Source organism: Myxine glutinosa, chromosome 6 (assembly GCF_964187855.1).
Source record: "Myxine glutinosa chromosome 6, kmMyxGlut1.1, whole genome shotgun sequence".
In the NCBI taxonomy this organism is placed as follows: domain Eukaryota; kingdom Metazoa; phylum Chordata; class Myxini; order Myxiniformes; family Myxinidae; genus Myxine; species Myxine glutinosa.
Window position 1 is genome coordinate 15,421,387 of NC_136266.1, and position 23,807 is coordinate 15,445,193.

Sequence of the window (23,807 nt, forward strand, 5' to 3'; positions counted from 1 at the left end):
CTTTGTTTGAGACATAAACCTGCTGCATTTTTTTTATCTCCCACCTTTAGCATGACAGAAGAAGCTAATCCGATGATGCACCTCCTGTCCACTGAGACACTAACTGGGGATGCTGGAGACAGCCCGAGCAGTGGTTTCGCTTCAGCTCTTTGCTCCTCTGACGGAGAAGCTGAGCGAGAGGAGGCACACACCAGATGTTACGAAGATTTTGGCATTCCTACAGCGCTGCCATTCCCAGTAGGTGCTACTGAGATGCACGTTCAGGCAGAGCGCGCCAACGATGTTGCATCCTACAGCCTCGACTCTTCACTTTTCAGCTTTCCCTCTGATGAATCCTCCACAGTCTCTCTCTTCCATGGGGAAGAGTACAGCCTTGGCTGCCTGCTTCCGCAATCACCTCTGGCCTCTGTAGCGTTGCAAGATGTAGGAGCATCTTTTCCTTCCGCACCAGATGAGCCCCAGCGCATGAGCATGACATCTCTTCTGGCCACGGCCCAGGATGTCCCGACACTGGTACACATTACTGCATGCCAAGACTCACCTATCATTTGTGGAGAGGTGCATAGCACCTGCGAGCCATGTCCTATGAACTCCCCTGGGACATACACTGACCTCAGCATATCTATGGAAATTGTCCAACAAAATGACTTGCAGATGGCTGGACAATCGACTTCCATGATCAGTAATGCACTTTCCAACAAAGCCATTTTTCCAATACCCGGTAGCGAAATTTTTTCCAGCGGGGATCAGCTTCCACTATCGCATAAGTCAGACATAAAAGTACACTCAAATGAACTACATGCAGAGAACACTGCTGACAATCCCAGGTCTAGCCAGAGCTTCTGTACATCTCTGGTGTCTTCGTCTGTGTGTCGCCACCTGCATTCCCAGCACGGTGCGTTTGTCAGTGTTGAGCACAACATGGATTCTCGGGAAGGTAGTGACAAGAGGAAGGCTAACTCTGAAGGTGATAATGAATTTGAGGCAATTGAAGCTGGAGACTGAAATTTGTTTTGTTTTAAATGTCTTTCCATAGCTGGGAATGCAAATAATGGAACATTGACATTCCTCATGTACGTGCATTACCAACGTATCAGTGCACACAACTAGTTTCCAGCCTCTGCTGTAACGCGAGTGTTGAAGCGGCATAGGCTGTGATTACAGATGTTTATAAAAGATATTTTCACATGAACAGTGGGCCTGGCCTTGATCTACAGCTGAGCCAGGTGCATAGAGCTGGCATTATCCAAGAGTTTGAAGCTTGTGCATGGGCCTGGCTTTTGCATAGAGCTTGAAGCTCGTGCATGGGTCTAATATTTTCAGCTCGTGCTTGGGCCGGTCTTTTCCCCGGGGGTTAAAGCTGGTGCACGGGCAAGCATTATCCCGGGACTTGAAGCTTGCTTGTCCATGGGCCGAGCATTTCCCTGGGATTTCAAGCTCCTACTTGGGCCTGGCGTTTCCCATTGTTTAAGGCTCGTGCTTGGTTCTTACGTTTTACCAGGGTTAAAAGCTTGTGCTTGGGCCTGCTGTTTTCCCAGGGGTTTTAAGCTCTTGCTTTGGCCTTGCATTTGTCCCAGGGTTTAAATAACATGGGTTCCTATTAAATGTTGAAAATGTTCTGTTGCTTCCATCCCACTGACACATTTGCAAGGTGTCCATGTTGTGCACAGTTTGTATACTTTTTGGGGATTGAAACATTTTGTTTTGACTCTGGATGTGTATTGGTAATTGTAGAAGTATTTTAATGTTATTCCAGGAAAACTTGAGTGTTCACATTGATGTTGCTTTTACTCGCTGTCGTTTGCATTTGTATTTTTTCTTTTTCTATGACAATATCGCAAAGTGTATATTTATTCCATGCTTTTAATGAAACTTTATTTATAATTCCAGTGTGATTTCATTGCACATGTTTTCAGTAGCAGCACAATATTCTTTACCTGAAGAGAAACCGTGCAATTGTTTTACAGGAAATGTCATCTTGCTGAACTGTGCTAACAGAAAGAAAACGATGCCATGGTGTGTAATTGGAGCTGTTCTTGCCATTAAACCTGTAAAACCTGTATTTGCCTTCTCGTATGCACCTACCTATGCTGCCACCTGGGATACATCCATCCAATAATGGTGGAAAACGTCAACTTTTGTGTCTTTTAGAGTCTGCTTTCCAACGTTCCATCGTTCTTTGAAACAAGACTGTGGTATTGATCATGCTAATTTCTTTGCGGATAATTTCCACAATGAATTTTATCATTTTCTGTAACTGAAAGCCTCTTCTCTACTTCCTCTTCAATCTTCAATTCAAACAAAGCAAGAAAGAAAAGAAAAGCAGAAAAGAAAAGAAAGAAAGAAATTCAATTCAAAGAAAGCCTCTTCAATCACTGAAAGATTGTTTCAGGTTTTCAACATCATTACTGGAGAAGGACAATTTTTCAAGGTTGCTAACAATGTCTGTGTTGTGCAAGTCTTTCTTGGAAAAATCCACTCCAGCAGGTTGTCGATTCGAGGCCGTTGAGCTTGTGGGTTGGTTGCTTTTGGCTGGCTGCTGACCGTTTTCATTCGCTTCTTGCAGAGCAGTCATGGGAATGGACGCGTTTGCAGAAATGCCAGTAAGACGCGTGCACAAGTGGTGCAAAGCATCGTGCTCCGTCGCACTCAGGAAGCTGATGTTGAGGGCAAAACGAGGTGTGCGAGTGAGGAGTTGCAGCAGACCGTAAATTGTGCATGCGTCTTCATCCCGAAATCCATCGTCGAGAGCGATCAGGATCTCACTTAGGAGACCGAAGGGAACTTCTGTGGAGAACATCTGACCGAGCCGTTTTTCTCCAGTGTCGAGCAGCAGACGGTAACGGTCATTCGGGTGCGCAGCAAGTCCACGCCATGTCATGTGAAGCTCTCCCGCCGTCCTCGGAAGGTCTTGGGATGACTGTCGCTGGGAAAGCACAAAATGGGGTCAGAGCAACGTATCAGCTTCCTTAGGCTGAAAGAAGGGGTGTCAATTGAGGCCGAAAATGGCCCTTTTGAGTGAATTATTTGGTTTATACACGAGCACACCACGTACGAGGCTGTTACAATTCACCGGGACTTTTCCCTTGATAGTTAAAGTAATGTGTAGATTCGTTGTTTGAGGAAATTTGTTTGTGAAGCAACACCTATTGTCAAGTTTTTCCAGCCTTAATGCAAGTGAAGATTGCGTCAAACGAAACAAGAGGGAGAATTTCTTTGCAATACATGTCCCCTACCGATGATATTTTCTAAATCCAAAAAGGCCATAATTTTGGAAAGTTGACAAAATGCCCTGAAACTCAAACTTGTTCGATAACTTATAATAAAGCAATGTGCCAAGTTTCAGTTAAATATGTTAAAGGGTATGGGGGGGGGGGGGGGGGGAGGCTGAAAAACCACAGGTGGGACGGACGGAGAGCAAACCTATAGTCCCCTTAGGTGAAACTGGTAGGGGACTAATAACAGAGGGTGGATGGAGAATAATTATGGATTTAAGTGAATGGGATACTGGAAAGAAAAGAAAATAAAACAAGTGTTTGTAGATGCAGTTACACCACGTTGTGGTTCCTGAGCTTTGCCAGGTACAAAAACGAGGAAGCTGTGATAACACATTGTCTCTGCAGGTTGCGTCTCAAATTAACCTAATTTGCAGATTGAACTCTGCCCGATTGTGGTTTGTTATCCTCGCCAATGGAGAGGGCATTGCATTCGAGTCCGTTTGTCTGTCTGTCCGCACCGAATAAATAGGATTTTCTCTGTAACCGTTGGTCCGATTGACAAGAAATTCTCGCCTTAGGTGCAACTCCACCTGTGGATTTGTTTAATGATAAATATGACGCAAGTCACGTGGTACGGGCGCCATCTTGGAAAAATCGAAAAATTTTGCACCTCTATCTCAAAGCGCTGCATTAAAAAAAATGTGACGGCTCATTGTAAAGAACTCTCCACGGGGAATAAAATGTTAATGATGTCATAGGTGCCTCCATTATGACGTCACAATTCGACAAGTACAAAACTTCATCTGATCAAGATTAAATTTCTGGAGCGCCATCTATGGATAGATTGGTGGAGAAAAACGTAATGACGCCATCGGTCACGTGGTTCGGCCGCCATATGTTTTAACAAAAGCCTTAAAAACCACGAAAAACACGTCCTGGCGAGGGTCTGCAATCTCTGATTGCTCTTTCTTGATGTTGGTTGTTTCTTACAATCACGGAGTTTCGAAGACATCTGCATGTTGGGTTACTCTTGGGAATTATTGACACCCCTCCTTTGACTTTTTGCAGTTTGTTCTCCCACCACCTGCTTCCTTGCCGCATTGTACTAAGGACAATGGATTGTCTTTTTTCATCATACAAACATACCTGCACATTTTTCTCGATAGTGGGCTCCATCTTTCTCCAACCTGCAAAAACATTCCATGTCTGCCTGGGATGTCCAAGTTTATTGTGCTTGTCTAGTGGTTTGAGGTGTGATGCCCGAACAATCTCCCTATGCAGTGGAAAGAAATATAAATTCATGTTTCAACTGCTTGATGAATTTGTCTGCAAAACTTTCCGATATTTATTTCTTAGCAAAAGTACACGGTGTTGCCGGGTAGCAATGAGTCGTTTCCTGGTGGGAATATGAGGAGAGGGGGGGGAGGAGAGGATGGGGGGGGGGGGAAGGGAAGGGGAGGGTGAGGAGAGAAGGGGAAGGGGGAGGGGAGAAGGTGGAGGGGATAGGGGAGAGTTAGTATATCGCACAAAAATGTTAGTCAATAAAAAAAATGGATCCGTAAAAACAAAAATGTAGCACTGCCACTGTCTACTGTAACACCATGGCTTGCAAAAGCAGCCTGAATAGCGTTCACCAAGTGATGGTTCAACTCGTTAATTATATTCAAAAAGGGTGTTATAACACGGCCAAACTTCCCTGGCCTTGCGACTAATTAAGTGCACAGGTATTTCTGACCATTTGTGGAGCCCTCGCCAAGCAGCTTAAGCACTCCAATGAAATGGATGATAATATTAAGATAAGGAACGGCTGGCTTGGCAAGCGATAGCAAGCTGATTGCTTCTGGTTGAAATGGCCGAGGAATTTTAAAAACAGATCGCAGGTACAGTGCAGTGACACCCTATCCCATGGAAGTATGAGTTAAGTTTAAAATTATTATTATGAGGTTAAATTAAAAAAACTGACGGCTGACAGGGGCTGGTGAACTCAGGACCCTGAGATCTCAAGCCAGCAAAACAAAAGTCAAAAAGACTTTGTGGAAAAAGATACATTATGTACTTATGCCATGGAATGTCCCTTCTTCTCTATTGTTCGACATTTTCCACAAACCATGGAATGTCCCTTCTTCTCTATTGTTCGACATTTTCTACAAGCCATGGAATGTCCCTTCTTCTCTATTGTTCGACATTTTCTACAAGCCATGGAATGTCCCTTCTTCTCTATTGTTCGACATTTTCTACAAGCCATGGAATGTCCCTTCTTCTCTATTGTTCGACATTTTCTATAAGCCATGGAATGTCCCTTCTTCTCTATTGTTCGACATTTTCTACAAGCCATGGAATGTCCCTTCTTCTCTATTGTTCGACATTTTCCACAAGCCATGGAATGTCCCTTCTTCTCTATTGTTCGACATTTTCTACAAGCCATGGAATGTCCCTTCTTCTCTATTGTTCGACATTTTCTACAAGCCATGGAATGTCCCTTCTTCTCTATTGTTCGACATTTTCTACAAGCCATGGAATGTCCCTTCTTCTCTATTGTACGACATTTTCCACAAGCCATGGAATGTCCCTTCTTCTCTATTGTTCGACATTTTCTACAAGCCATGGAATGTCCCTTCTTCTCTATTGTTCGACATTTTCTACAAGCCATGGAATGTCCCTTCTTCTCTATTGTTTGACATTTTCCACAAGCCATGGAATGTCCCTTCTTCTCTATTGTTCGACATTTTCTACAAGCCATGGAATGTCCCTTCTTCTCTATTGTTCGACATTTTCCACAAACCATGGAATGTCCCTTCTTCTCTATTGTTCGACATTTTCTACAAGCCATGGAATGTCCCTTCTTCTCTATTGTTCGACATTTTCAACAAGCCATGGCATGTCCCTTCTTCTCTATTGTTCGACATTTTCTACAAGCCATGGAATGTCCTTTCTTCTCTATTGTTCGACATTTTCCACAAGCCATGGAATGTCCCTTCTTCTCTATTGTTCGACATTTTCTACAAGCCATGGAATGTCCCTTCTTCTCTATTGTTCGACATTTTCTACAAGCCATGGAATGTCCCTTCGTCTCTATTGTTCGACATTTTCCACAAGCCATGGAATGTCCCTTCTTCTCTATTGTTCGACATTTTCCACAAGCCATGGAATGTCCCTTCTTCTCTATTGTTCGACATTTTCTACAAGCCATGGAATGTCCCTTCTTCTCTATTGTTCGACATTTTCTACAAGCCATGGAATGTCCCTTCTTCTCTTTTGTTTGACATTTTCCACAAGCCATGGAATGTCCCTTCTTCTCTATTGTTCGACATTTTCTACAAGCCATGGAATGTCCCTTCTTCTCTATTGTTCGACATTTTCCACAAACCATGGAATGTCCCTTCTTCTCTATTGTTCGACATTTTCTACAAGCCATGGAATGTCCCTTCTTCTCTATTGTTCGACATTTTCAACAAGCCATGGCATGTCCCTTCTTCTCTATTGTTCGACATTTTCTACAAGCCATGGAATGTCCTTTCTTCTCTATTGTTCGACATTTTCCACAAGCCATGGAATGTCCCTTCTTCTCTATTGTTCGACATTTTCTACAAGCCATGGAATGTCCCTTCGTCTCTATTGTTCGACATTTTCTACAAGCCATGGAATGTCCCTTCTTCTCTATTGTTCGACATTTTCTACAAGCCATGGAATGTCCCTTCGTCTCTATTGTTCGACATTTTCTACAAGCCATGGAATGTCCCTTCGTCTCTATTGTTCGACATTTTCTACAAGCCATGGAATGTCCCTTCTTCTCTATTGTTCGACATTTTCTACAAGCCATGGAATGTCCCTTCTTCTCTATTGTTTGACATTTTCCACAAGCCATGGAATGTCCCTTCTTCTCTATTGTTCGACATTTTCTACAAGCCATGGAATGTCCCTTCTTCTCTATTGTTCGACATTTTCCACAAACCATGGAATGTCCCTTCTTCTCTATTGTTCGACATTTTCTACAAGCCATGGAATGTCCCTTCTTCTCTATTGTTCGACATTTTCAACAAGCCATGGCATGTCCCTTCTTCTCTATTGTTCGACATTTTCTACAAGCCATGGAATGTCCTTTCTTCTCTATTGTTCGACATTTTCCACAAGCCATGGAATGTCCCTTCTTCTCTATTGTTCGACATTTTCTACAAGCCATGGAATGTCCCTTCTTCTCTATTGTTCGACATTTTCTACAAGCCATGGAATGTCCCTTCGTCTCTACTGTTCGACATTTTCCACAAGCCATGGAATGTCCCTTCTTCTCTATTGTTCGACATTTTCCACAAGCCATGGAATGTCCCTTCTTCTCTATTGTTCGACATTTTCCACAAGCCATGGAATGTCCCTTTTTCTCTATTGTTCGACATTTTCTACAAGCCATGGAATGACCCTTCTTCTCTATTGTTCGACATTTTCCACAAGCCATGGAATGTCCCTTCTTCTCTATTGTTCGACATTTTCCACAAGCCATGGAATGTCCCTTCTTCTCTATTGTTCGACATTTTCTACAAGCCATGGAATGTCCCTTCGTCTCTATTGTTCGACATTTTCTACAAGCCATGGAATGTCCCTTCTTCTCTATTGTTCGACATTTTCTACAAGCCATGGAATGTCCCTTCTTCTCTATTGTTCGACATTTTCTACAAGCCATGGAATGTCCCTTCGTCTCTATTGTTCGACATTTTCTACAAGCCATGGAATGTCCCTTCTTCTCTATTGTTCGACATTTTCTACAAGCCATGGAATGTCCCTTCTTCTCTATTGTTCGACATTTTCTACAAGCCATGGAATGTCCCTTCTTCTCTATTGTTCGACATTTTCTACAAGCCATGGAATGTCCCTTCTTCTCTATTGTTCGACATTTTCTACAAGCCATGGAATGTCCCTTCTTCTCTATTGTTCGACATTTTCTACAAGCCATGGAATGTCCCTTCTTCTCTATTGTTCGACATTTTCTACAAGCCATGGAATGTCCCTTCGTCTCTATTGTTCGACATTTTCTACATGCCATGGAATGTCCCTTCTTCTCTATTGTTCGACATTTTCTACAAGCCATGGAATGTCCCTTCTTCTCTATTGTTCGACATTTTCTACAAGCCATGGAATGTCCCTTCTTCTCTATTGTTCGACATTTTCTACAAGCCATGGAATGTCCCTTCTTCTCTATTGTTCGACATTTTCTACAAGCCATGGAATGTCCCTTCGTCTCTATTGTTCGACATTTTCTACATGCCATGGAATGTCCCTTCTTCTCTATTGTTCGACATTTTCTACAAGCCATGGAATGTCCCTTCTTCTCTATTGTTCGACATTTTCCACAAGCCATGGAATGTCCCTTCGTCTCTATTGTTCGACATTTTCTACAAGCCATGGAATGTCCCTTCTTCTCTCTTGTTCGACATTTTCTACAAGCCATGGAATGTCCCTTCTTCTCTATTGTTCGACATTTTCTACAAGCCATGGAATGTCCCTTCTTCTCTATTGTTCGACATTTTCTACAAGCCATGGAATGTCCCTTCTTCTCTATTGTTCGACATTTTCTACAAGCCATGGAATGTCCCTTCTTCTCTATTGTTCGACATTTTCTACAAGCCATGCAATGTCCCTTCTTCTCTATTGTTTGACATTTTCTACAAGCCATGGAATGTCCCTTCTTCTCTATTGTTCGACATTTTCTACAAGCCATGGAATGTCCCTTCTTCTCTATTGTTCGACATTTTCAACAAGCCATGGAATGTCCCTTCTTCTCTATTGTTCGACATTTTCTACAAGCCATGGAATGTCCCTTCTTCTCTATTGTTCGACATTTTCTACAAGCCATGGAATGTCCCTTCTTCTCTATTGTTCGACATTTTCTACAAGCCATGGAATGTCCCTTCTTCTCTATTGTTCGACATTTTCTACAAGCCATGGAATGTCCCTTCTTCTCTATTGTTCGACATTTTCTACAAGCCATGGAATGTCCCTTCTTCTCTATTGTTCGACATTTTCTACAAGCCATGGAATGTCCCTTCTTCTCTATTGTTCGGCATTTTCAACAAGCCATGGAATGTCCTTTCTTCTCTATTGTTCGACATTTTCTACAAGCCATGGAATGTCCCTTCTTCTCTATTGTTCGACATTTTCTACAAGCCATGGAATGTCCCTTCTTCTCTATTGTTCGACATTTTCCACAAGCCATGGAATGTCCCTTCTTCTCTATTGTTCGACATTTTCCACAAGCCATGGAATGTCCCTTCTTCTCTATTGTTCGACATTTTCTACAAGCCATGGAATGTCCCTTCTTCTCTATTGTTCGACATTTTCTCCAAGCCATGGAATGTCCCTTCTTCTCTATTGTTCGACATTTTCCACAAGCCACGGAATGTCCCTTCTTCTCTATTGTTCGACATTTTCTACAAGCCATGGAATTGTCCCTTCTTCTCTATTGTTCGACATTTTCTACAAGCCATGGAATGTCCCTTCTTCTCTATTGTTCGACATTTTCTACAAGCCATGGAATGTCCCTTCTTCTCTATTGTTCGACATTTTCTACAAGCCATGGAATGTCCCTTCTTCTCTATTGTTCGACATTTTCTACAAGCCATGGAATGTCCCTTCTTCTCTATTGTTCGACATTTTCTACAAGCCATGGAATGTCCCTTCTTCTCTATTGTTCGACATTTTCTACAAGCCATGGAATGTCCCTTCTTCTCTATTGTTCGACATTTTCTACAAGCCATGGAATGTCCCTTCTTCTCTATTGTTCGACATTTTCTACAAGCCATGGAATGTCCCTTCTTCTCTATTGTTCGACATTTTCTACAAGCCATGGAATGTCCCTTCTTCTCTATTGTTCGACATTTTCTACAAGCCATGGAATGTCCCTTCTTCTCTATTGTTCGACATTTTCCACAAGCCATGGAATGTCCCTTCTTCTCTATTGTTCGACATTTTCTACAAGCCATGGAATGTCCCTTCTTCTCTATTGTTCGACATTTTCTACAAGCCATGGAATGTCCCTTCTTCTCTATTGTTCGACATTTTCTACAAGCCATGGAATGTCCCTTCTTCTCTATTGTTCGACATTTTCTACAAGCCATGGAATGTCACTTCTTCTCTATTGTTCGACATTTTCTATAAGCCATGGAATGTCCCTTCTTCTCTATTGTTCGACATTTTCTACAAGCCATGGAATGTCCCTTCTTCTCTCTTGTTCGACATTTTCTACAAGCCATGGAATGTCCCTTCTTCTCTATTGTTCGACATTTTCTACAAGCCATGGAATGTCCCTTCTTCTCTATTGTTCGACATTTTCTACAAGCCATGGAATGTCCCTTCTTCTCTCTTGTTCGACATTTTCTACAAGCCATGGAATGTCCCTTCTTCTCTATTGTTCGACATTTTCTACAAGCCATGGAATGTCCCTTCTTCTCTATTGTTCGACATTTTCTACAAGCCATGGAATGTCCCTTCTTCTCTATTGTTCGACATTTTCTACAAGCCATGCAATGTCCCTTCTTCTCTATTGTTTGACATTTTCTACAAGCCATGGAATGTCCCTTCTTCTCTATTGTTCGACATTTTCTACAAGCCATGGAATGCCCCTTCTTCTCTATTATTCGACATTTTCTACAAGCCATGGAATGTCCCTTCTTCTCTATTGTTCGACATTTTCTACAAGCCATGGAATGTCCCTTCTTCTCTATTGTTCGACATTTTCTACAAGCCATGGAATGTCCCTTCTTCTCTATTGTTCGACATTTTCTACAAGCCATGGAATGTCCCTTCTTCTCTATTGTTCGACATTTTCTACAAGCCATGGAATGTCCCTTCTTCTCTATTGTTCGACATTTTCTACAAGCCATGGAATGTCCCTTCTTCTCTATTGTTCGACATTTTCTACAAGCCATGGAATGTCCCTTCTTCCCTATTGTTCGACATTTTCCACAAGCCATGGAATGTCCCTTCTTCTCTATTGTTCGACATTTTCAACAAGCCATGGAATGTCCCTTCTTCTCTATTGTTCGACATTTTCTACAAGCCATGGAATGTCCCTTCTTCTCTATTGTTCGACATTTTCTACAAGCCATGGAATGTCCCTTCTTCTCTATTGTTCGACATTTTCTACAAGCCATGGAATGTCCCTTCTTCTCTATTGTTCGACATTTTCTACAAGCCATGGAATGTCCCTTCTTCTCTATTGTTCGACATTTTCTACAAGCCATGGAATGTCCCTTCTTCGCTATTGTTCCACATTTTCTCCAAGCCATGGAATGTCCCTTCTTCTCTATTGTTCGACATTTTCCACAAGCCACGGAATGTCCCTTCTTCTCTATTGTTCGACATTTTCTACAAGCCATGGAATTGTCCCTTCTTCTCTATTGTTCGACATTTTCTACAAGCCATGGAATGTCCCTTCTTCTCTATTGTTCGACATTTTCTACAAGCCATGGAATGTCCCTTCTTCTCTATTGTTCGACATTTTCTACAAGCCATGGAATGTCCCTTCTTCTCTATTGTTCGACATTTTCTACAAGCCATGGAATGTCCCTTCTTCTCTATTGTTCGACATTTTCTACAAGCCATGGAATGTCCCTTCTTCTCTATTGTTCGACATTTTCTACAAGCCATGGAATGTCCCTTCTTCTCTATTGTTCGACATTTTCTACAAGCCATGGAATGTCCCTTCGTCTCTATTGTTCGACATTTTCCACAAGCCATGGAATGTCCCTTCTTCTCTATTGTTCGACATTTTCCACAAGCCATGGAATGTCCCTTCTTCTCTATTGTTTGACATTTTCCACAAGCCATGGAATGTCCCTTCTTCTCTATTGTTCGACATTTTCTACAAGCCATGGAATGTCCCTTCTTCTCTATTGTTCGACATTTTCTACAAGCCATGGAATGTCCCTTCTTCTCTATTGTTCGACATTTTCTACAAGCCATGGAATGTCCCTTCTTCTCTATTGTTCGACATTTTCCACAAGCCATGGAATGTCCCTTCTTCTCTATTGTTTGACATTTTCCACAAGCCATGGAATGTCCCTTCTTCTCTATTGTTCGACATTTTCTACAAGCCATGGAATGTCCCTTCTTCTCTATTGTTCGACATTTTCTACAAGCCATGGAATGTCCCTTCTTCTCTATTGTTCGACATTTTCTACAAGCCATGGAATGTCCCTTCTTCTCTATTGTACGACATTTTCCACAAGCCATGGAATGTCCCTTCTTCTCTATTGTTCGACATTTTCCACAAGCCATGGAATGTCCCTTCTTCTCTATTGTTCGACATTTTCTACAAGCCATGGAATGTCCCTTCTTCTCTATTGTTTGACATTTTCCACAAGCCATGGAATGTCCCTTCTTCTCTATTGTTCGACATTTTCTACAAGCCATGGAATGTCCCTTCTTCTCTATTGTTCGACATTTTCCACAAACCATGGAATGTCCCTTCTTCTCTATTGTTCGACATTTTCTACAAGCCATGGAATGTCCCTTCTTCTCTATTGTTCGACATTTTCAACAAGCCATGGCATGTCCCTTCTTCTCTATTGTTCGACATTTTCTACAAGCCATGGAATGTCCTTTCTTCTCTATTGTTCGACATTTTCCACAAGCCATGGAATGTCCCTTCTTCTCTATTGTTCGACATTTTCTACAAGCCATGGAATGTCCCTTCTTCTCTATTGTTCGACATTTTCTACAAGCCATGGAATGTCCCTTCGTCTCTACTGTTCGACATTTTCCACAAGCCATGGAATGTCCCTTCTTCTCTATTGTTCGACATTTTCCACAAGCCATGGAATGTCCCTTCTTCTCTATTGTTCGACATTTTCCACAAGCCATGGAATGTCCCTTTTTCTCTATTGTTCGACATTTTCTACAAGCCATGGAATGACCCTTCTTCTCTATTGTTCGACATTTTCCACAAGCCATGGAATGTCCCTTCTTCTCTATTGTTCGACATTTTCCACAAGCCATGGAATGTCCCTTTTTCTCTATTGTTCGACATTTTCTACAAGCCATGGAATGTCCCTTCTTCTCTATTGTTCGACATTTTCCACAAGCCATGGAATGTCCCTTCTTCTCTATTGTTCGACATTTTCTACAAGCCATGGAATGTCCCTTCTTCTCTATTGTTCGACATTTTCCACAAGCCATGGAATGTCCCTTCTTCTCTATTGTTCGACATTTTCCACAAGCCATGGAATGTCCCTTCTTCTCTATTGTTCGACATTTTCCACAAGCCATGGAATGTCCCTTCTTCTCTATTGTTCGACATTTTCCACAAGCCATGGAATGTCCCTTCTTCTCTATTGTTCGACATTTTCCACAAGCCATGGAATGTCCCTTCTTCACTATTGTTCGACATTTTCCACAAGCCATGGAATGTCCCTTCTTCTCTATTGTTCGACATTTTCCACAAGCCATGGAATGTCCCTTCTTCTCTATTGTTCGACATTTTCCACAAGCCATGGAATGTCCCTTCTTCTCTATTGTTCGACATTTTCTACAAGCCATGGAATGTCCCTTCTTCTCTATTGTTTGACATTTTCAACAAGCCATGGAATGTCCCTTCTTCTCTATTGTTCGACATTTTCTACAAGCCATGGAATGTCCCTTCTTCTCTATTGTTCGACATTTTCTACAAGCCATGGAATGTCCCTTCTTCTCTATTGTTCGACATTTTCTACAAGCCATGGAATGTCCCTTCGTCTCTATTGTTCGACATTTTCTACAAGCCATGGAATGTCCCTTCTTCTCTATTGTTCGACATTTTCTACAAGCCATGGAATGTCCCTTCTTCTCTATTGTTCGACATTTTCCACAAGCCATGGAATGTCCCTTCTTCTCTATTGTTCGACATTTTCTACAAGCCATGGAATGTCCCTTCGTCTCTATTGTTCGACATTTTCTACAAGCCATGGAATGTCCCTTCTTCTCTATTGTTCGACATTTTCTACAAGCCATGGAATGTCCCTTCTTCTCTATTGTTCGACATTTTCTACAAGCCATGGAATGTCCCTTCTTCTCTATTGTTCGACATTTTCTACAAGCCATGGAATGTCCCTTCGTCTCTATTGTTCGACATTTTCTACAAGCCATGGAATGTCCCTTCTTCTCTATTGTTCGACATTTTCTACAAGCCATGGAATGTCCCTTCTTCTCTATTGTTCGACATTTTCTACAAGCCATGGAATGTCCCTTCTTCTCTATTGTTCGACATTTTCTACAAGCCATGGAATGTCCCTTCTTCTGTATTGTTCGACATTTTCTACAAGCCATGGAATGTCCCTTCTTCTCTATTGTTCGACATTTTCTACAAGCCATGGAATGTCCCTTCTTCTCTATTGTTCGACATTTTCTACAAGCCATGGAATGTCCCTTCGTCTCTATTGTTCGACATTTTCTACATGCCATGGAATGTCCCTTCTTCTCTATTGTTCGACATTTTCTACAAGCCATGGAATGTCCCTTCTTCTCTATTGTTCGACATTTTCTACAAGCCATGGAATGTCCCTTCTTCTCTATTGTTCGACATTTTCTACAAGCCATGGAATGTCCCTTCTTCTCTATTGTTCGACATTTTCTACAAGCCATGGAATGTCCCTTCGTCTCTATTGTTCGACATTTTCTACATGCCATGGAATGTCCCTTCTTCTCTATTGTTCGACATTTTCTACAAGCCATGGAATGTCCCTTCTTCTCTATTGTTCGACATTTTCCACAAGCCATGGAATGTCCCTTCGTCTCTATTGTTCGACATTTTCTACAAGCCATGGAATGTCCCTTCTTCTCTATTGTTCGACATTTTCTACAAGCCATGGAATGTCCCTTCTTCTCTATTGTTCGACATTTTCTACAAGCCATGGAATGTCCCTTCTTCTCTATTGTTCGACATTTTCTACAAGCCATGGAATGTCCCTTCTTCTCTATTGTTCGACATTTTCTACAAGCCATGGAATGTCCCTTCTTCTCTATTGTTCGACATTTTCTACAAGCCATGGAATGTCCCTTCTTCTCTATTGTTCGACATTTTCTACAAGCCATGGAATGTCCCTTCTTCTCTATTGTTCGACATTTTCTACAAGCCATGGAATGTCCCTTCTTCTCTATTGTTCGACATTTTCTACAAGCCATGGAATGTCCCTTCTTCTCTATTGTTCGACATTTTCCACAAGCCATGGAATGAATGTCCCTTCTTCTCTATTGTTCGACATTTTCTACAAGCCATGGAATGTCCCTTCTTCTCTATTGTTTGACATTTTCTACAAGCCATGGAATGTCCCTTCTTCTCTATTGTTCGACATTTTCTACAAGCCATGGAATGTCCCTTCTTCTCTATTGTTCGACATTTTCTACAAGCCATGGAATGTCACTTCTTCTCTATTGTTCGACATTTTCTATAAGCCATGGAATGTCCCTTCTTCTCTATTGTTCGACATTTTCTACAAGCCATGGAATGTCCCTTCTTCTCTCTTGTTCGACATTTTCTACAAGCCATGGAATGTCCCTTCTTCTCTATTGTTCGACATTTTCTACAAGCCATGGAATGTCCCTTCTTCTCTATTGTTCGACATTTTCTACAAGCCATGGAATGTCCCTTCTTCTCTATTGTTCGACATTTTCTACAAGCCATGGAATGTCCCTTCTTCTCTATTGTTCGACATTTTCTACAAGCCATGCAATGTCCCTTCTTCTCTATTGTTTGACATTTTCTACAAGCCATGGAATGTCCCTTCTTCTCTATTGTTCGACATTTTCTACAAGCCATGGAATGCCCCTTCTTCTCTATTATTCGACATTTTCTACAAGCCATGGAATGTCCCTTCTTCTCTATTGTTCGACATTTTCTACAAGCCATGGAATGTCCCTTCTTCTCTATTGTTCGACATTTTCTACAAGCCATGGAATGTCCCTTCTTCTCTATTGTTCGACATTTTCTACAAGCCATGGAATGTCCCTTCTTCTCTATTGTTCGACATTTTCTACAAGCCATGGAATGTCCCTTCTTCTCTATTGTTCGACATTTTCTACAAGCCATGGAATGTCCCTTCTTCTCTATTGTTCGACATTTTCTACAAGCCATGGAATGTCCCTTCTTCCCTATTGTTCGACATTTTCCACAAGCCATGGAATGTCCCTTCTTCTCTATTGTTCGACATTTTCAACAAGCCATGGAATGTCCCTTCTTCTCTATTGTTCGACATTTTCCACAAGCCATGGAATGTCCCTTCTTCTCTATTGTTCGACATTTTCTACAAGCCATGGAATGTCCCTTCTTCTCTATTGTTCGACATTTTCTACAAGCCATGGAATGTCCCTTCTTCTCTATTGTTCGACATTTTCTACAAGCCATGGAATGTCCCTTCTTCTCTATTGTTCGACATTTTCTACAAGCCATGGAATGTCCCTTCTTCTCTATTGTTCGACATTTTCTACAAGCCATGGAATGTCCCTTCTTCTCTATTGTTCGGCATTTTCAACAAGCCATGGAATGTCCTTTCTTCTCTATTGTTCGACATTTTCTACAAGCCATGGAATGTCCCTTCTTCTCTATTGTTCGACATTTTCTACAAGCCATGGAATGTCCCTTCTTTTCTATTGTTCGACATTTTCCACAAGCCATGGAATGTCCCTTCTTCTCTATTGTTCGACATTTTCTACAAGCCATGGAATGTCCCTTCTTCTCTATTGTTCGACATTTTCTACAAGCCATGGAATGTCCCTTCTTCTCTATTGTTCGACATTTTCTACAAGCCATGGAATGTCCCTTCTTCTCTATTGTTCGACATTTTCTACAAGCCATGGAATGTCCCTTCTTCTCTATTGTTCGACATTTTCTATAAGCCATGGAATGTCCCTTCTTCTCTATTGTTCGACATTTTCTACAAGCCATGGAATGTCCCTTCTTCTCTCTTGTTCGACATTTTCTACAAGCCATGGAATGTCCCTTCTTCTCTATTGTTCGACATTTTCTACAAGCCATGGAATGTCCCTTCTTCTCTATTGTTCGACATTTTCTACAAGCCATGGAATGTCCCTTCTTCTCTATTGTTCGACATTTTCTACAAGCCATGGAATGTCCCTTCTTCTCTATTGTTCGACATTTTCTACAAGCCATGCAATGTCCCTTCTTCTCTATTGTTTGACATTTTCTACAAGCCATGGAATGTCCCTTCTTCTCTATTGTTCGACATTTTCTACAAGCCATGGAATGTCCCTTCTTCTCTATTGTTCGACATTTTCAACAAGCCATGGAATGTCCCTTCTTCTCTATTGTTCGACATTTTCTACAAGCCATGGAATGTCCCTTCTTCTCTATTGTTCGACATTTTCTACAAGCCATGGAATGTCCCTTCTTCTCTATTGTTCGACATTTTCTACAAGCCATGGAATGTCCCTTCTTCTCTATTGTTCGACATTTTCTACAAGCCATGGAATGTCCCTTCTTCTCTATTGTTCGACATTTTCTACAAGCCATGGAATGTCCCTTCTTCTCTATTGTTCGACATTTTCTACAAGCCATGGAATGTCCCTTCTTCTCTATTGTTCGGCATTTTCAACAAGCCATGGAATGTCCTTTCTTCTCTATTGTTCGACATTTTCTACAAGCCATGGAATGTCCCTTCTTCTCTATTGTTCGACATTTTCTACAAGCCATGGAATGTCCCTTCTTCTCTATTGTTCGACATTTTCCACAAGCCATGGAATGTCCCTTCTTCTCTATTGTTCGACATTTTCCACAAGCCATGGAATGTCCCTTCTTCTCTATTGTTCGACATTTTCTACAAGCCATGGAATGTCCCTTCTTCTCTATTGTTCGACATTTTCTCCAAGCCATGGAATGTCCCTTCTTCTCTATTGTTCGACATTTTCCACAAGCCACGGAATGTCCCTTCTTCTCTATTGTTCGACATTTTCTACAAGCCATGGAATTGTCCCTTCTTCTCTATTGTTCGACATTTTCTACAAGCCATGGAATGTCCCTTCTTCTCTATTGTTCGACATTTTCTACAAGCCATGGAATGTCCCTTCTTCTCTATTGTTCGACATTTTCTACAAGCCATGGAATGTCCCTTCTTCTCTATTGTTCGACATTTTCTACAAGCCATGGAATGTCCCTTCTTCTCTATTGTTCGACATTTTCTACAAGCCATGGAATGTCCCTTCTTCTCTATTGTTCGACATTTTCTACAAGCCATGGAATGTCCCTTCTTCTCTATTGTTCGACATTTTCTACAAGCCATGGAATGTCCCTTCTTCTCTATTGTTCGACATTTTCTACAAGCCATGGAATGTCCCTTCTTCTCTATTGTTCGACATTTTCTACAAGCCATGGAATGTCCCTTCTTCTCTATTGTTCGACATTTTCTACAAGCCATGGAATGTCCCTTCTTCTCTATTGTTCGACATTTTCCACAAGCCATGGAATGTCCCTTCTTCTCTATTGTTCGACATTTTCTACAAGCCATGGAATGTCCCTTCTTCTCTATTGTTCGACATTTTCTACAAGCCATGGAATGTCCCTTCTTCTCTATTGTTCGACATTTTCTACAAGCCATGGAATGTCCCTTCTTCTCTATTGTTCGACATTTTCTACAAGCCATGGAATGTCACTTCTTCTCTATTGTTCGACATTTTCTATAAGCCATGGAATGTCCCTTCTTCTCTATTGTTCGACATTTTCTACAAGCCATGGAATGTCCCTTCTTCTCTCTTGTTCGACATTTTCTACAAGCCATGGAATGTCCCTTCTTCTCTATTGTTCGACATTTTCTACAAGCCATGGAATGTCCCTTCTTCTCTATTGTTCGACATTTTCTACAAGCCATGGAATGTCCCTTCTTCTCTCTTGTTCGACATTTTCTACAAGCCATGGAATGTCCCTTCTTCTCTATTGTTCGACATTTTCTACAAGCCATGGAATGTCCCTTCTTCTCTATTGTTCGACATTTTCTACAAGCCATGGAATGTCCCTTCTTCTCTATTGTTCGACATTTTCTACAAGCCATGCAATGTCCCTTCTTCTCTATTGTTTGACATTTTCTACAAGCCATGGAATGTCCCTTCTTCTCTATTGTTCGACATTTTCTACAAGCCATGGAATGCCCCTTCTTCTCTATTATTCGACATTTTCTACAAGCCATGGAATGTCCCTTCTTCTCTATTGTTCGACATTTTCTACAAGCCATGGAATGTCCCTTCTTCTCTATTGTTCGACATTTTCTACAAGCCATGGAATGTCCCTTCTTCTCTATTGTTCGACATTTTCTACAAGCCATGGAATGTCCCTTCTTCTCTATTGTTCGACATTTTCTACAAGCCATGGAATGTCCCTTCTTCTCTATTGTTCGACATTTTCTACAAGCCATGGAATGTCCCTTCTTCTCTATTGTTCGACATTTTCTACAAGCCATGGAATGTCCCTTCTTCCCTATTGTTCGACATTTTCCACAAGCCATGGAATGTCCCTTCTTCTCTATTGTTCGACATTTTCAACAAGCCATGGAATGTCCCTTCTTCTCTATTGTTCGACATTTTCTACAAGCCATGGAATGTCCCTTCTTCTCTATTGTTCGACATTTTCTACAAGCCATGGAATGTCCCTTCTTCTCTATTGTTCGACATTTTCTACAAGCCATGGAATGTCCCTTCTTCTCTATTGTTCGACATTTTCTACAAGCCATGGAATGTCCCTTCTTCTCTATTGTTCGACATTTTCTACAAGCCATGGAATGTCCCTTCTTCTCTATTGTTCGGCATTTTCAACAAGCCATGGAATGTTCTTTCTTCTCTATTGTTCGACATTTTCTACAAGCCATGGAATATCCCTTCTTCTCTATTGTTCGACATTTTCTACAAGCCATGGAATGTCCCTTCTTTTCTATTGTTCGACATTTTCCACAAGCCATGGAATGTCCCTTCTTCTCTATTGTTCGACATTTTCTACAAGCCATGGAATGTCCCTTCTTCTCTATTGTTCGACATTTTCTACAAGCCATGGAATGTCCCTTCTTCTCTATTGTTCGACATTTTCTACAAGCCATGGAATGTCCCTTCTTCTCTATTGTTCGACATTTTCTACAAGCCATGGAATGTCCCTTCTTCTCTATTGTTCGACATTTTCTATAAGCCATGGAATGTCCCTTCTTCTCTATTGTTCGACATTTTCTACAAGCCATGGAATGTCCCTTCTTCTCTCTTGTTCGACATTTTCTACAAGCCATGGAATGTCCCTTCTTCTCTATTGTTCGACATTTTCTACAAGCCATGGAATGTCCCTTCTTCTCTATTGTTCGACATTTTCTACAAGCCATGGAATGTCCCTTCTTCTCTATTGTTCGACATTTTCTACAAGCCATGGAATGTCCCTTCTTCTCTATTGTTCGACATTTTCTACAAGCCATGCAATGTCCCTTCTTCTCTATTGTTTGACATTTTCTACAAGCCATGGAATGTCCCTTCTCTATTGTTCGACATTTTCTACAAGCCATGGAATGCCCCTTCTTCTCTATTATTCGACATTTTCTACAAGCCATGGAATGTCCCTTCTTCTCTATTGTTCGACATTTTCTACAAGCCATGGAATATCCCTTCTTCTCTATTGTTCGACATTTTCTACAAGCCATGGAATGTCCCTTCTTCTCTATTGTTCGACATTTTCTACAAGCCATGGAATGTCCCTTCTTCTCTATTGTTCGACATTTTCTACAAGCCATGGAATGTCCCTTCTTCTCTATTGTTCGACATTTTCAACAAGCCATGGAATGTCCCTTCTTCTCTATTGTTCGACATTTTCTACAAGCCATGGAATGTCCCTTCTTCTCTATTGTTCGACATTTTCTACAAGCCATGGAATGTCCCTTCTTCTCTATTGTTCGACATTTTCTACAAGCCATGGAATGTCCCTTCTTCTCTATTGTTCGACATTTTCTACAAGCCATGGAATGTCCCTTCTTCGCTATTGTTCGACATTTTCTACAAGCCATGGAATGTCCCTTCTTCTCTATTGTTCGACATTTTCTACAAGCCATGGAATGTCCCTTCTTCTCTATTGTTCGGCATTTTCAACAAGCCATGGAATGTCCTTTCTTCTCTATTGTTCGACATTTTCTACAAGCCATGGAATGTCCCTTCTTCTCTATTGTTCGACATTTTCAACAAGCCATGGAATGTCCCTTCTTCTCTATTGTTCGACATTTTCTACAAGCCATGGAATGTCCCTTCTTCTCTATTGTTCGACATTTTCTACAAGCCATGGAATGTCCCTTCTTCTCTATTGTTCGACATTTTCTACAAGCCATGGAATGTCCCTTCTTCTCTATTGTTCGACATTTTCTACAAGCCATGGAATGTCCCTTCTTCGCTATTGTTCCACATTTTCTCCAAGCCATGGAATGTCCCTTCTTCTCTATTGTTCGACATTTTCCACAAGCCACGGAATGTCCCTTCTTCTCTATTGTTCGACATTTTCTACAAGCCATGGAATTGTCCCTTCTTCTCTATTGTTCGACATTTTCTACAAGCCATGGAATGTCCCTTCTTCTCTATTGTTCGACATTTTCTACAAGCCATGGAATGTCCCTTCTTCTCTATTGTTCGACATTTTCTACAAGCCATGGAATGTCCCTTCTTCTCTATTGTTCGACATTTTCTACAAGCCATGGAATGTCCCTTCTTCTCTATTGTTCGACATTTTCTACAAGCCATGGAATGTCCCTTCTTCTCTATTGTTCGACATTTTCTACAAGCCATGGAATGTCCCTTCTTCTCTATTGTTCGACATTTTCTACAAGCCATGGAATGTCCCTTCTTCCCTATTGTTCGACATTTTCTACAAGCCATGGAATGTCCCTTCTTCTCTATTGTTCGACATTTTCTACAAGCCATGGAATGTCCCTTCTTCTCTATTGTTCGACATTTTCTACAAGCCATGGATTGTCCCTTCTTCTCTATTGTTCGACATTTTCTACAAGCCATGGAATGTCCCTTCTTCTCTATTGTTCGACATTTTCTACAAGCCATGGAATGTCCCTTCTTCTCTATTGTTCGACATTTTCTACAAGCCATGGAATGTCCCTTCTTCTCTATTGTTCGACATTTTCTTCAAGCCATGGAATGTCCCTTCTTCTCTACATATTGTTCGACATTTTCTACAAGCCATGGAATGTCCCTTCTTTTATATAGTTTGCCACATATCATATAAAGGGGCCTTTTCTATGCCTCAGGCATTTTTCCCAAGAATTGCTTCTGTTTTTCATCCTAATTCTCCAAGATCAACAAACATGAAAGATTTCTCCCCAAAATACACATGGATTGGTTTGTCTTTTCTGTATAGATAAGCATTGAATGAAGCAAGCCGCTTGTTATGGTCTCAGTCACACTGGATCGTACGATTTCTGGATCGTGCGATTGATGGCAATCTGGCCGAGGTACGACCAATCGTCAATGTTTGCTACGCTCTCCATTTGCTATCGCAAACAGCGATTGGTCTTAGGGGTCATCGTACGATTGGTGGTACGCGTGGTTGTGCGATCACCAACGATTGGAGAAGATCGATCGCAAGATCATTCGTAGGTAATCCTGCGAATAGTGGTGGCGATCAGCGACCAATCGTACGGTCAATCGTGGCGACTTGCGACCGCTCGGACAATCAATCGTGGCGACCTGCGAACGCTCGCACTACCGATCGTGAGGTTGAACGACAGGTGGCACCACCAATCGTCAGGTGGCAGGACCAGTAGCACGACCAATCGTGCGACTACTTGACCCGCGATCATGCACGACTGGTGGTGCGTCCATGCACGACTGGTGGTACGACCATGTACGTAAGACCTGTCTGCGACCTCTTACGATTTGGAATCGCAGGTCAGAAGTTTTGAACATGACCATCGACCTTGCTGCGACTGATTTTGCTCTGGCGATCACCCACGACCTCTGCGACCAGTCGCGCGCTCTTTCTACGATTTGCCCGCGATTCACAAAATTTTCGGTCGCAGCTCGGTCGTAACCTGGTCGCAGACCCGGTGTGACTGGGGCTTAATGGAACACACCAAGGACATGGTGTAGATCTATAAATCAACAGAGACGCCAAATAACCGAAGAAGAAGAAGAAGAAGAAGAAGAAGAGTAAGAGTAAGAGGACCAACACACCTAAACTGATTGTAGGTCTTCGCCTGGGTCCCGGCACGGAACTTAGCCTCGTTTTCCCGGTGCTTTCGCTCATCTTCAGCCAGAGCGATCTGCACCTCCCTCTCCAACTGTCGCTGGATCTCCAAGTGGTCGATGGGTCCTCCTGCCATCAGGCCCTGCACTCGGTAGCCCTAACGTAGGTACGTGTTAATCGTGCGTTTTGTGGGATACGTACTAGAGAGCGGTTGGTATAATAAGGGTGTATATAAACCTAGTTATATATGACCAATCAAGAGAAATCAGTGACCGCTCAGGGCTGATTAATAACTCGCAAAGACGGACTCATCAGCAACTGTCGAAAGCGACACTGCAGTTGCTAGGCGACGCGATCACTCTCAAATGTCTCAAATCGATAACGATATTTTCGATTTAAACATACATATGTAT

The 23,807-nt window shown here is 41.8% G+C and overlaps 2 protein-coding genes across 6 annotated transcripts in view; one reads left to right on the forward strand and one right to left on the reverse strand.

Annotated features, from left to right (window-relative positions):
- The window catches only part of LOC137417115 (cysteine/serine-rich nuclear protein 2), a 34,851-nt gene extending 32,791 nt beyond the window's left edge, over positions 1-2,060 (forward strand). For all 4 annotated transcript variants that reach the window (XM_068102882.2, XM_068102880.2, XM_068102883.2 and 1 more), the window contains one exon: positions 51-2,060. In XM_068102882.2, coding sequence (XP_067958983.2) covers positions 51-1,005 — 955 coding nt within the window. In that variant the 3' untranslated portion in view covers positions 1,006-2,060. The remainder of the gene's footprint in view (positions 1-50) is intronic.
- DNAAF19 (dynein axonemal assembly factor 19) lies at positions 1,856-23,755 on the reverse strand. Of its 2 annotated transcripts, none has more exons than XM_068102885.2 (3): positions 23,382-23,755; positions 4,365-4,491; positions 1,856-2,926 (listed from the first exon to the last, which is right to left on the reverse strand). In XM_068102885.2, exons 1-3 carry the CDS (start codon positions 23,528-23,530, stop codon positions 2,369-2,371), a joined length of 834 nt encoding a protein of 277 aa, XP_067958986.2. In that variant the 5' UTR covers positions 23,531-23,755; the 3' UTR covers positions 1,856-2,368. The 2 variants fall into 2 exon arrangements, with proteins under 2 accessions (XP_067958986.2, XP_067958987.2); XM_068102886.2 differs by having other exon boundaries at positions 2,235-2,926; positions 4,365-4,405; positions 23,382-23,576.
- Between the last annotated feature and the right edge of the window lie 52 nt (positions 23,756-23,807).

Bases quoted from the DNA above. Each gene is read 5' to 3' on its own strand.
- DNAAF19 (XM_068102885.2), bottom strand. From the start codon at position 23,530: ATGGCAGGAGGACCCATCGACCACTTGGAGATCCAGCGACAGTTGGAG. The intron at 4,492-23,381 runs GTGTGTTGGTCC...TCCACTGCATAG, and splicing joins AAGACCTACAATCAGTTTAG to GGAGATTGTTCGGGCATCAC. The intron at 2,927-4,364 runs GTATGTTTGTAT...GTGCTTTCCCAG, and splicing joins CTATCGAGAAAAATGTGCAG to CGACAGTCATCCCAAGACCT.